At 36.2% G+C, this 13,117-nt stretch overlaps 7 protein-coding genes across 7 annotated transcripts; 4 read left to right on the top strand and 3 right to left on the bottom strand.

Moving 5' to 3' along the window:
* Positions 1–145: 145 nt before the first annotated feature.
* On the top strand, positions 146–1,003 carry FDP41_001340 (uncharacterized protein; the record flags this gene model as incomplete). The annotated part of the gene is made up of 1 exon (XM_044704026.1): positions 146–1,003. The coding sequence occupies one exon, from the start codon at positions 146–148 to the stop codon at positions 1,001–1,003; it is 858 nt and encodes a 285-aa protein (XP_044564385.1).
* A 498-nt stretch (positions 1,004–1,501) lies between these two features.
* FDP41_001341 (uncharacterized protein) lies at positions 1,502–2,644 on the top strand (the record flags this gene model as incomplete). The annotated part of the gene is made up of 1 exon (XM_044704037.1): positions 1,502–2,644. One exon carries the CDS (start codon positions 1,502–1,504, stop codon positions 2,642–2,644), a length of 1,143 nt encoding a protein of 380 aa, XP_044564386.1.
* A 266-nt stretch (positions 2,645–2,910) lies between these two features.
* On the bottom strand, positions 2,911–4,183 carry FDP41_001342 (uncharacterized protein; the record flags this gene model as incomplete). The annotated part of the gene is made up of 2 exons (XM_044704048.1): positions 2,911–3,116; positions 3,412–4,183. 2 exons carry the CDS (start codon positions 4,181–4,183, stop codon positions 2,911–2,913), a joined length of 978 nt encoding a protein of 325 aa, XP_044564387.1.
* A 313-nt stretch (positions 4,184–4,496) lies between these two features.
* On the bottom strand, positions 4,497–7,063 carry FDP41_001343 (uncharacterized protein; the record flags this gene model as incomplete). Its single annotated transcript, XM_044704059.1, has 2 exons — positions 4,497–6,295; positions 6,355–7,063. The coding sequence occupies 2 exons, from the start codon at positions 7,061–7,063 to the stop codon at positions 4,497–4,499; spliced, it is 2,508 nt and encodes an 835-aa protein (XP_044564388.1).
* Positions 7,064–7,589: 526 nt separating this feature from the next.
* FDP41_001344 (uncharacterized protein) lies at positions 7,590–9,317 on the top strand (the record flags this gene model as incomplete). The annotated part of the gene is made up of 1 exon (XM_044704070.1): positions 7,590–9,317. One exon carries the CDS (start codon positions 7,590–7,592, stop codon positions 9,315–9,317), a length of 1,728 nt encoding a protein of 575 aa, XP_044564389.1.
* A 258-nt stretch (positions 9,318–9,575) lies between these two features.
* Positions 9,576–10,778, top strand: FDP41_001345 (uncharacterized protein; the record flags this gene model as incomplete). The annotated part of the gene is made up of 1 exon (XM_044704081.1): positions 9,576–10,778. The coding sequence occupies one exon, from the start codon at positions 9,576–9,578 to the stop codon at positions 10,776–10,778; it is 1,203 nt and encodes a 400-aa protein (XP_044564390.1).
* Positions 10,779–10,864: 86 nt separating this feature from the next.
* Positions 10,865–12,757, bottom strand: FDP41_001346 (uncharacterized protein; the record flags this gene model as incomplete). Its single annotated transcript, XM_044704092.1, has 2 exons — positions 10,865–11,419; positions 11,471–12,757. 2 exons carry the CDS (start codon positions 12,755–12,757, stop codon positions 10,865–10,867), a joined length of 1,842 nt encoding a protein of 613 aa, XP_044564391.1.
* Between the last annotated feature and the right edge of the window lie 360 nt (positions 12,758–13,117).

Consider the following 13,117-nt stretch of genomic DNA (forward strand, 5'->3'; position numbering starts at 1 on the left):
TCCTCTCATCAATGAAGGACTATTTAAACAAACAAGTAATTGCATGTACAAATTTCACAACATCACATTAAAAAAATCACTTGAAAACAAGCAACCATCAACTCTCCAAACACACACACGCACACACACTCTAATATACAACAAAATGTCATGTCCATCCATTGAACACATTGAAAACAACAAACTCTTCACAGATCTTCAATACAGATTCAACTATGTTTGCAAATTTGTTGGTTTTGGTGAAGAAGATATCAAATACATTCATGAATCAGCATCTGTTTTGGCTCCTCTCGTTCCAACCATTGTGGATCGTGTCTATGTGAAACTCTTCTCTTTCGATATTACGAAAAAGGTCTTCCTTATTCGAAATGATCAATTTTCAGGAAAGATGGAAACTTCTCTCGATGAATTGAGTGACACTAAATCGGAACAAATTAAATTTCGAAAAGACATGTTGAGCAAATATTTGGTTAAATTGGTCACTGCAGATTATTCATCCAAAGGATTTTTGAATTACTTGGATTGGGTTGGAAAAATTCACACTGCCAAAGCTGGAAATAAGAAGATTATTGTCGATTATATTCATATCAATGCATTATTTGGATATGTGAGTGATGTTATTTTCGAACTCTTGTATTCATGTACTCAATTAAGTGAGGAACAACGAATCAAGACCATTCAAGCTTTCAACAAGTTGTTATGGATTCAAAATGATTTGTTTACCAAACATTATGTCCATGATGAGGAAAGAAATGGAATTGTTCAACCAAACAACAACAAGACTCATTCAGAAAACAACAACAACAACGCCAACAACAAGACTCATTCAGAAAAAGCCTCTTCGGGAGGATGTTGCTTTGCTTTTGGTTCCTCCAATGCATCATCTTCCGATAAGACAATCACTTCCAAACGATCATGTCCTCACGCAAGCATCATGTTGGGTATGGCAATGGGAATGATTGCAGTTGGCGCTTTTTTCTTGGGAAAGTATTTTGCATTGTAAATATTAATTGAAGAACTTTTTCAAATTGAGGCATCAATAAGTTTTTGTTTTTCCAATTTTTTGAGGAACAATAAAAGTATGAATGAAGTTTTAATAGTAAACTGAGATCTCTCCAGATCAAACACTATTTCTACGATGAGGCTAAGCGTTGGATAATGGCGAATCCATATTGTCAAAGAGTTGAATCCAACGAACAGTGTCCATAAAACAGCTTTGAAACATGTATTTCCAAACTTCCTTGCGACAGATCCTTCGTTTCTAATTGATGATTCCAATAGTTACCAATTCTGATGATTAATTGATGTAAATGTCGTTATCCACAAGGAATAACGTCTCCTGTAAGCTTGATAACAACACTACAAGGAAATATCCCAAATCAAGCAAGTTCATGTGTCCACGAGTTCAAAACCTATTTAACATCACACCAAGCTTTGCACCACTTGTTACTCAACAACAAAAAACAAAAAATCAAATCTAATAGTACAGCTCATTCAAAGTATGCAGCCCACCATGATCCACACTCAACCTTGTCAAGATTTCATGAATTCTCAAACACAGCAACAATTTCAGTGTCCACAACCACAACAACCTCAGCAACCAAAAGTGAACCATTTTGCTGAGATGATGAATCATCCACTACAAATGAATAATCAGAGGGGAAACCCACAGGCAAACCCAAATGGTGATCAACATTCCCATCATGCTGAATGGAATGCAAATCCACCACAACCACAAGGATCATCCATGTATCCATTCTTGCCTCCACTTCCTCCCATGAAACCAATGATGATGACCACCAATGTAACACCTCAACAATTATTAACTCAAGGTTTCACCTCCACCACTGTCACTTGTCAACAACATGGAGTGCTAACCTTCAATGTTCCACCACCAGACATGGAACAAAAATTCCATCTTGTCCAATTGGAAAGTAATGCTAAAAGATGGTTATATCAAAGACGCAAAGTGATTGAAATGTTGCAATCTTTGGTCAATGATTTGAATCGAGTGGCCACCAACACCACAAAAACAAAGATTGGTGGAACAGCCACAAATATTGTTGGAACAGGTTTGTTGGTGGGTGGTATAGTCGCAGCTCCATTTACTTTTGGAAGTTCTTTGCTTGCTTCGGCTGCTGGTATTGGTTTAGTTGGTGCTGGAACTGCAGTCACTGTTGGTTCTTCCATTGCTGAGTGGAAACATGCCAAAAAGATGGCAAAATTAATACAAATCGAATTGGAAAAGGACACCCAAGAAATGAATGAAATGCTTCGTCAAATCTATGAATATCGTTCCTACGATACCTATCTTGAATATCGAACTTTGAATTTTGACAATTGTCAAGTCACGGTCATGCAATTTGTGAATGCATTGGTTGGAAATGGAAAAAGTACCTCTCACCAATCAGGTTGTATTACAAGTGGTAAATTGACTCATGGTAACGCAGGAGCAACCAGCTTAGTTAGTCTTCTCATTAAGGGAGCCATTCCAGTTGTGAGTATTCCTGTCGATATGTGTCTCTTGGTTCAGGAATCTAAAAAATTGAATGACAAAGAACCTTCCAAACTTGCAGGTCGAGTCATTCCTGTCATTGAAGCTTTGAGAATGCAAACTCAACTTGCCACTGGACAAATTATTTAGAATTATTGAGACAAATGTTAGACAACTTTAATTGACAGTCTGTTTGAAAAATTGTGTGTCACATCAAAATAATACAACTCTTTTGTTATTAATTTAAATTTTGTAAGGTCGTATATTAACAACAACAAGATCAACCGATTCATGTTGTGGTGTGTGAATTCGATGGAACAAAAAATTCTTTTTAAAAATTCAATCTTGACAACATGATGCTACTCCGATCTGTCCTGTCAACCAATGGCATCACGATGACACACGATCATGATCATTTACAACAAAAACATATCATTACTTCTTCTGGAATCATTTTCAAGTTTTCCATAAGATCCCTTTTTAGCATTCACATGAATTTCATGATGGAAATAAGTTGAAATATTAAAAAGCATGTGTTTGATTTGTTCAGGATACATGGCAATTTTAAGAAGAATTCTCTGTGTGGTGGCAGGTCCTCCACTTGTGTAAGACAAATAATCGCCTTTGTTGTTGAATGAAATGAATCAAATAAATCGTAGTCGTAGTCGTAGTAGTAGTAGTCATAGTAGTAGTAGTAGTGAGTGTCAATCATGATATTGTTTTTCGCATACAAGTGAAATTCAAGATGAATTATGTTAAACCAACAGGACAATTCCAAATATAGATTTTTCGAAAACAAAATATTTGACCATTCATCATGAATCATGCCGTTTGGAATGTGTGACCATGCCATCCATTAATAAATTTCATTCAATCGACATTTTCCTCTCTCTCTCTCTCAATTCAACAACACTTACCTCTTCTCAACAAGGAATTCATATCATTAAATCCACCCACAACACCTCCCACATCATCCGCAAAGTAATCATCCTCCTCCTCATCCTCCTCATGGTCATTGTCATCATGAACAGCACCACCATTCATCATGTAATCCAATCGGAGTTCCTTCTCTCGACGCACGACATCCTCCAGCACGGAATTCTTTTTCGTGATGATGGTAAGATTTCCTCCTCCTCCATTCATTCTTGAATTATTATTATTAGAAGATGATGAAGATGATGATCCAAAAGAAGAAGATGACGATGAAGAATCTCTATGAAAAAACGTTGAAGCATGAACAAGACTCAACCGAATATTTCTTCGAATCATCTCTTGAAAGAGAAAATCTCTCCAAAAGTTTTGTTGAACCGTGATGGTCTCTGCCCACTCTCTCCAACGCATACTGATGGAAGAGAGATTAATCATGAGACTAATATAGAGTCTGACATTGGCATCACAGAGTTGTGGGACTCGAGGGATGAGGAAGGAAGCAATCAGAAAATAGACATCATCTGGAACGTCATTCAATGTGTAGACGGGAGTGGAAGAAGAAAGAAGGAGTTGTTGTTGTTGTGTGGTAGTGGTGAGTGCCGAAGAGTTGTTTGCAGTAGTGAATGTAGTGATTGGTGATTGTAGAAACGAGGAAGAAGAACCACTTCGCTGATTGGATGGACTTGTGGCGAGAGGTGAGAGACCTTGTGGAGATTTGGGAAGAAAATTGGAGAGGAAGCGAATGGGAGGAGAAGACATTTTTTTGAACTTGGTGACAACTGACGTTGCCTCGGAGTGTGAGTTTTTTGAGATTAAGGTAATACCTTGGTCATCACTCTTTCTCTCACATGAACAGCCATTCAGCCAGGATGGTCCTCGCTGCCAAAGTTGTTGACAACTCCAGCCGTACACAGCCAATATCGTTGATCGAATTATAAGGACTTTGAAGACATGAGATGTAACAGGGGAATAAATCAATCTGATACGTTACACATAATGAGATATGATTTAATGAAATTGTTCTGTGACAGCCATGGTTGAATTAAGGCATATAAATTTGGTGGCCTTAATATTACAGATAGTGAAGTGAGTTTTGTAGATTGGGATGTGGTTTTTCGTGAGTGGTATCGACTGCCTCTGTGGCCTTCTTAGCATAGAGACAAGCTGCAGGTAACCTCACCGTACCATTCCAATTGAAGTACAGGTGGGTTTGCTTGAATGTAATATTTGTCAATTGATCGACGCTGAATTTTGTAGTGTTGCTCAAAATTTGATATCGTACTGGCCTGCTATATCCAATATTTGCTGAAATAAAACAAGAGGTCAAATAAAATTCCTGTGTGAATACTCTCGAGAGCGTTGTTACACATGTTCCTACGGGCGTATTGTCATAGTTACCAGTATTAAATCTTGCATTTGTATCCTTATTTACGCTAATCAGACACACATTGAACAAGTGGTTATTAATCTCGTCGCTCTGATATCGTTCACGTTGCTGGGATTGCAACCGCTCCCTTAAATCATTAATGGCCTCTGAAATGTCTAAAAAATCTTGTCCTGAATAATAAATGATTAAGTTAGGAGGTAAATCGAGATTTCTTTCGACGAAACGGTCGAGGCCTTCTCTGATACCTTTGATAATTTCAAGTTTTGCAACATCAATATCCACATTTTTGAAGGTAACTGTGTGATAGAGAGTACAAGTGGAATTTAAACTCACTGTGACTGCTCCTTTTGCCATTCTTCCTCTTCTTTGAAGTTCAACACCACAAACGGATAAGAAACCTTCCTCTTCCTTCTTCTCTACTGTCCAAATGATACATCCTGATTTAGCTGCAATTTGAAATAAGCTATTTGGTAGTCGTTTTGTCCAATCTCCTGAATTACAAACAATACACTGGGAAGGTACTCCGATTTCTGTGCTCAAAAACCTCTTAATGTTTGCATAACGAATTTTGTTGGTATCCTTTAAAAGACAAAAAACGAATTTGATCCTACTCCAGTCCTTAATTCGTTCCAACTCGCTAATGTATTCGTCTTGTCTGTAGTTAGAACTAGAGCGAATTCTTATGTCTATTGGTCGAGGTAGTTGATGCCTTTCACTGACATGGAGTAATTCGTCAACATCTCGAGAATCGCCAATAACGACCCAGTTGTCTTGCATTTGGTAAAAGTAGTTATCCAAATTTTTGATAGATATGGTCCACTTGTCTTTTTTTTGTATTACCTCTGGCGACACAATTCTACATGTATCCAATACCTCTAAATTCAATTGAATAGGAGTTTGATCAATGGCCAGCCCAACAGAATCACAATATTCTTTAGCCTTTCCCGAATTAGCTCTCTGGACAATGTCCTTGACAAACATTTCTTTTTGTTGTACGGTTGATTTTGGAATTTTTCTCAACTCTGACCGTTGCACTCCCGACACATAGCACAACTCTGGAATTAGATAAATCTTTTGCTTTTTCTGGTTTCGCATCTTGACAATACTTGCAATGAGAGGCTGTTTCAAGTCTGTAATTTCAATTCCATATGTTTGCTTGTAGTAATCTACATATGCAATATCATTGCCATTCTTTTTAAAGGTACTCAGTGGTGTTTGTGAAAAATCAATCTCCTTAATCACATACGATTTGTTATTGTAGTTAACTATTACACTGCAGCCTCTGTATGAATCAGAGATTTTGTCACGTGGTGTTCCGTTTTTTACATAGTGATAAATGTTGTGAATAATCGGAGTGAAAGAAGAAATCCTTTGTTTGAATGTTAGATTCAGATGAAGGCCATAAGTGACAAATATGAGTGATGGAATTATTCCTTTTCTAATATTGAAATTGTTTTCCCGTTTACCTTGCTTTTCGCACATGACTGGTTTTTTCACAAATTGAGAGTATGAGAAAAGAAACAGAAACGATACAAAGACTTACCTTTTCCTAACAAGACCATATCCAAATGATTGAAAAATAGAGTTTCTAAACAGAAGGAAATAGCTTGATCTAATTTGACATCTTGAATCTTTTGATTGAGCCCAATACTCGTAATTTTTGAGATTGTGATACGAAATGGAATAATGCTCTCTCTTCTCTTATAAGAAATGTCAAACACTTTAGAAGGTGGTGGCTGTTGATACAGGGGTGGCAAGCTACCAGGTATTTGTGCTTCCTTAAACTGCTCCAATTCAAATATGGACACTAAAATAGATCCATCAAAGAATGGCAAACCCTTAATGTTTTCTCGTTGGCTTGGACTATCCAAGTTTAACAAGCCTTGTCGTCTCAACACGTAAAATAACTTGTTCTTAAAGTAGACATTTTTCAACATGGAATCTGCCCAACCATAGTCTGCCGAAGGTAAAGATTCTCTTGCTGCATTGATTGCAACTGAAACGCTATAAACGTAAAATTGACGATTGGGTAGCATTCGTATGGGATAAAAGTTGGTTTTCAAAATGGATCCTGATGAAGAACTTGCTTGTGGTGGATGGTGAGTGTCCTTGTAGCGTTTAATTTGAAGGCCTTCGGATCTTTGGCCATAACTGCTTCCTGAAGAATAGCCACCTCCACTACTTTCTCGGTAGTACTCTTGATGATATCCTCCTCTACCACCACTACTTTCGTTATAATACCTCTTACTCATCTTGTACAATACTCCTTCAAACTTTCGGATTATCAACAATAATTATTGGTTAGGAATCGGAACGAGTCTATTTGAATGTGAGTGAAAATCCCAAATGATAAACAGCCACCGACACTCTTTCTATGATGATGAATGAGACCCAACAGAAAATTGAATCTATCACAAAGTAGACGAGAACTGAATGTTCAGAATCACACAAGACAAAATGCAATCTTCCCCACACGGTGAGACACAAGCGCGTTTTTTTTTGTTGGAAATTGCAAAAAACCTTCGATTTGAATCATCAGACCCATCATACATTTTTACCCAATACACTTCGTATATACATTGTAACAACAAGCCTCCATTAATTGAATAAATCAATGATGATACTTTTTGAGGAAAGAACTTTAAAGGACTTTGGGTTCAATAGGATCCACTAACTCCCTAGTTGCTTGACTTTGAAATCCTCTCATCTCTAGATGTTGGATGCCAAATCTAAAGAATGCATTTTCAAATAGGAAGAGAATTGAAACATTTAAAAAAAATGTCCAGAATATCACCTCCTGCATTTTGTGACATTCCTATTGAAATCTTTCATTGCCAAATATTCATTCATTTCGAAAACGATTATTCATGGGTATACAGAGTATTCCGACTCATTTGTAAAGCGTGTGATCGAATGGTTACGAAAACCACTTCCTATTCCTTCGGAAATGAATTTATTGTCTATTTGGATAATAACACTATCCGAACCAGAAAGTTTGTAGAATGTTGTGAGAAGGGATATTTTCATCATTTGAAAGCATTGAGAGTTTGTGGAGGACAAGAACTTTCTCAATATTCAAAAGATATGGATCTTGTTAATGATGATGACAATGATGAAATGGATCAACAAGACACGACAAGAACAGATCGATATTTAAATTGTTTCCCGAATTTACAAAAATTAGAATTAATGAAACGATATTTCGATGATTCTATTGTGAAGGGAATGGCCAAATGTCAGAATTTGAACAATTTAACTCATCTCAATCTCCAGTACTCGAGAATTCATGACCACTCCGTTCAAATTATTGCATCAAGTCCATTATTTTCAAATTTAACGTTTTTGAATTTGAGTGATACAAAGATTGGAAGAAAGAGTGTAAAATTTATTTGTTCATCTCCTTACCTATCAAAATTGAAGGATTTGAACCTTGCTTGGTGCAATCTTGGAAATGTTGTTCTCTTTGAAATTTCACAAAGCTCTCATTTGAAAAATTTGACATCTCTTAATTTGGCTAGAAATAACATTTCAATCGAGGGAGTGAAATGCATTTGCCAGAGTTCAAACTTTAATAATCTGACTTGCCTCTCGCTAAATAATAATAATAATTCTACAGAGGGTATTGAATATTTAACATGCTGCGAAAATCTATCCAATCTTGAGGAATTTTCTGTTGAAACCAATGCAAAAATTTACCTATTGCCTATGAATATAATTTTTGCAATTTTTAATGGACCCATGAAAAAAATCAAGAGTATTCGAGTTTCACCAAACACCTATGATGAATTTCAAGAATTCATCACCTGCAAGAATATTACCTCATTGAAATCTCTGGACATGGGTTTTTGTAGATCCGTTTCGAATGACTTCCTGAAATTGGTGATGAATTGTCAAAAGTTGTCACAGTTAGAAAGTCTCAAAATTGGATATACAAACATTTCTGATTACACACCACTGATCGCCATCGAATACATGAAAAATCTCACCTTATTGGATGTTAGTGACTTGAAAATGAATTCAAGTAATTTATTAGCAATTTCTAAAACTTTCCCAAAACTCAAAGTGTTAAATATTTCCCAGACTGAAATTTCCTTTGAGAGCGTTATTGAATCTCTTAATAATTTTGAGTGTTTAGAAACACTGTATATACAAGCCATTGATTTGGTCTCTTGTGAAAAGGTTCAACAATTTGCTTGTCATCCTGCTGCAACAAGACTCAAATCTCTCTGTTGCACACATCAACATGGATTCATTTCTTATTTATTTGGAACGTTCTCGAAACTAGAAAATTTAACACACTTGAACCTTCGAGGTCCATGCTTGAATTTAGAGGATGTTCAAATTCTCACCTCCAATCCAAAACTTGCGAAACTTTCGAGTCTATTTCTTCCTGGTGTGACTGAGAAAAATCTGAAAAAACAAACTGTTGCCTTATTGGAAAGTAGTCCTTATCTTCGAAGATTGAATGCTGGAGACAGGAATCATTGGGAGGGTGTGTTTTATTAGATGAAAACAAGAGTATCCATGAAATTCACGAACAATTAAGGTTGATTTTCAACTTTTAATCACGATCAATATAGGGAAACGTATTTAATGAGGTCCAATCTCATCATTGTGATTCAAAATTATTTTAATTTTACAACATTTACACCCTGCATGCTATATTTCACATGATCTTCATACAATTTTTACATGTGCTTTTAAAACTTGATAATTGTTGGAATGGTATTTCCGTATTTAAATTAAAAACATTTTTTAAAAAAAATGACCAATCACTCGCAGGTAGCACGAGTGACACCTCAAACCATTCTCGAAGGTGAACGATTGATTCGCAACATTGTCAAAAGAACCTCTCTCGACACGTGTTTGAGTTTTCAAAAACATTTTCCCGATTTCAAGGGAACACTTTTACTCAAATGTGAAAATGAACAGTATACAGGATCGTTTAAATTGAGAGGAGCGACACACAAGATGATGAAATATTTATCATCGATAAAGAGAGATGATAATGACAATTATTCCGATAATCCTCACGTGTCATCATTAAATAATAATTTAAATAATAATAATTTAGGTCATACTGATCATCACAACGGAGAGCAAGAAATTCATTTAAGAAAATTTCAAAACAACGAAACCACTTTCCAAGTCTGTACAGCCTCCACTGGAAATCATGGATTCGCAGTGAGCTATGCTGCCAAAGCACTCGGAACATTCTCAGCAATTGTCGTCGTTCCCACAAATGCAGATCCTTCAAAAATTGAAAATATTCAAAAAGTCATGGGAGGTCAAGTGATTCTTCATGGCGATAATTGTTTGAAAGCAGAAATGTTTGCAAAGGAGTATGCACGTGAGAGAAATATTCCATATATTTCACCCTATAATGATGTGGATATTGTGATTGGTCAGGGAAGTATTGGAGTTGAAATTTGTGAACAGTTGCAAGAAATGGTGCAAAAGAGAGGAAGTGTGAATGGAATTCAAATGATGCAAGATGGATCGAATGTTTATGTGTATGTGAGTGTTGGAGGAGGAGGATTAATATCAGGTATTGCCACTTACATGAAACATGTTTACCCAAAATGTAAAATCATTGCGTGTCAACCATCGAATAGTGCTGTCATGTATTATTCATCTCTTGCCAACAAAATTCTGGACAATGTCGAAGAATTTGATACGATCAGTGATGGTACAGCAGGTGGTATTGAAGAAGATTCTCTCACGTTTGACCTTTGTCAAGCACTTGTGGATCGATATGTGTTATTGAGCGAGGACGAAATTTATGAAATGTTGAGATTTTTGTTAATGAGTGAAAGATTGCTTGTAGAGGGAGCAGCAGCTTGTGCTTTGGCTGGTGTGAAAAAGGATTACATGGAGGATTCAACAGAACAAGCTATTCGAATTGCAGTACTGTGTGGAAAGAATATTTCTGAAGGAAAAATTAAAAAGATTGTGAGCTGTGAATAGCCACTTGACGTTCTTTTTATTTGTAGGGAATAACAGTGAGCTCAACGAGTGTTTGGAATCGATTCCTTATTGCCAACAATTTTCATTTATTTTTCTGCCTTGTTTGCTTCGCTTGAATCACTATGCAATTTCTGAGTTTGCACCTGTTGAATGTACTTGGCAATTTGTGAACAAATTTCTTCTTCAGGCTCTTTCAAATGGCGATAAACAAATTGGTGACACAGCAGATCTCTACTTGAGTATCTTTCATCTGGATTAACTCGTAAACAATGATAGATAAAATCTTGAAACACTTCTGAAAATCCCTTGCCAGCAAGTGGATTTTGATTTTCTACATTTTTGATATCTTCCAAAGCATCAAAATATGTGCCAACTTTGAAAGGGAAATATCCTAGAGCCAGCTCAACCAAAGTTATACCTAATGACCAAATATCACTATTGTAAGAGTGTTCTTTTTCTTCAATTCTCTCTGGTGACATGTAAACAATTGTACCTTGACAAGTATTGAAAACATGATTGTTGCTAATTCCATATTTTCCTGCAGCCGTTTTTTGAGATTGAGATTTGCTGAAAATTCCAGTCAAGCCCATATCACTGATTTTCACTTCTCCGTTTAACTTAAAAAGAATATTAGCAGGTTTCTAAATAATTTGACTGGTCAGAGGTGCTACAATGATATCATCACCACTTACCAAATCTCTATGTACAATTCTCCTCTTGAAATGAAGAAAATATAAACCTTTTAAAATTTGGCATGTGACCAATTCTAAAATATTTTCTGGCACTTTAACAGTTGCTAGAGATTCTAACGAATTTCCGTCCATATATTCCAGCAACATGTGAATCTTACTATCTACAAAATAGGCATTGTAGAATCGAAGGATATTAGGGCATTCTACACAGTTATATAGTGCTGTAATTTCTGATAAAATTAATTTGGGCTGGATATCTTTGGCTAATTTTACAATTTTCCTTGCATATTGTTTTCCAGTAGTAGTGTCAACAACAAGGTCTACAACTCCACTAGCTCCTTCTCCCAACTTTTTAATAGATTGTAGATTTTGGAAGGAAATTGGAGTAACCTTCTTCTCTTGTTTCTTTTTCTTGAAGGTTACAATATTTTCAGATCCTGGATCATTCATGAAGCGAGTTTTTGTTCGTGTGGGAGATGCTACATGAAGTAATTGAGGTCTGAAAGGTGATTGTGTTTGTGTACAGAGAGAAGGTGGCATATTAGTGATACCTTCTTCTGTAATACGAACATCATCGATCATAAAGGCACCCGATGAAGTAATTTCATAATTCACTTGCGAGTATGTACCCGAGTCGTCATTTTGTTGTTGTCTATTTGCTGGAGGTTTCATTGTCTGAGAGTCTGTTTCTTTTTGTTGTAACAGTAAATTAGTTGGTTTGAATTTCTTTGGTCGTTTTTTCTTTTCTACCTTATTCTTTGGTTTTTCCACATCATGAATAATTTTCTTCTCAACTTGTTCAATGATTTGTTTTTTTCCCATACTTTCTCTCATTCTTGTCGCTAATGAAGGTTCATCAGCATCTTTAGATGGAGAATAAAGTTGTGCATTGCTGGTATTATTATTGTTTGCAACTCCTACTTGTGTATAATTATGAAAAGGATTAATGTTGTCATGGTCGGCAGAGAAAGGATTAGTATCCAATGTGGTTTCGTGATGATCAAGAATGGAGCTAAAAAAGGTACTCGAGGAATTGGAATTGGATGATGATGTTGAAGTCGGAGTTGGTGTTGAACACATCATCATGGGATCATTGAAATTATCAAATTTCTCATCGCTCATCTGAGCAGAGGCTGGTGTTTTCATATCAGCGAAAGAAGCGAACAAGTCTTTTGAGAATTTTTCATCAAAGAAGGTGTTTGAGGTTTTGAGTTGATGATGGTGTTGTTTCTTGTTGTTATCGCTGTCGTTGTTGTTATAATCACGAGGAGGACTATCAAAGAACATGATGATGATTACGGAAATTGATAAAGGATCAGAATATGATGTGTGGTTTGAGAAAGGCTTGAAAGAATATTTCTACTAGGAATTTGTTCGTTCCGTATGATGATGGAATTGGTGATGATGGTGATGATTGGAATTTAATCCAATACGCTTATAATCCGATATGGATTTTCCTGTTCACAAGAACAACACTCACGAACACACGTCCAATTAAATCAGATCAGCATGAACAACAAAGTAAGATGATAACAACGAAAGTCGTTTGGACGTTTGGTTCACAACAATATTCGGAGCTCTTTCTTCAAAATTATTGCTGCTTGGTGGTGGTCACAACAATTTTTTGAGTTGGAAATGGCGTGCGTG

This window comes from Naegleria fowleri (assembly GCF_008403515.1).
Source record: "Naegleria fowleri strain ATCC 30894 chromosome Unknown tig23, whole genome shotgun sequence".
Classification (NCBI taxonomy): Eukaryota; Heterolobosea; class Eutetramitea; order Acrasida; family Naegleriidae; genus Naegleria; species Naegleria fowleri.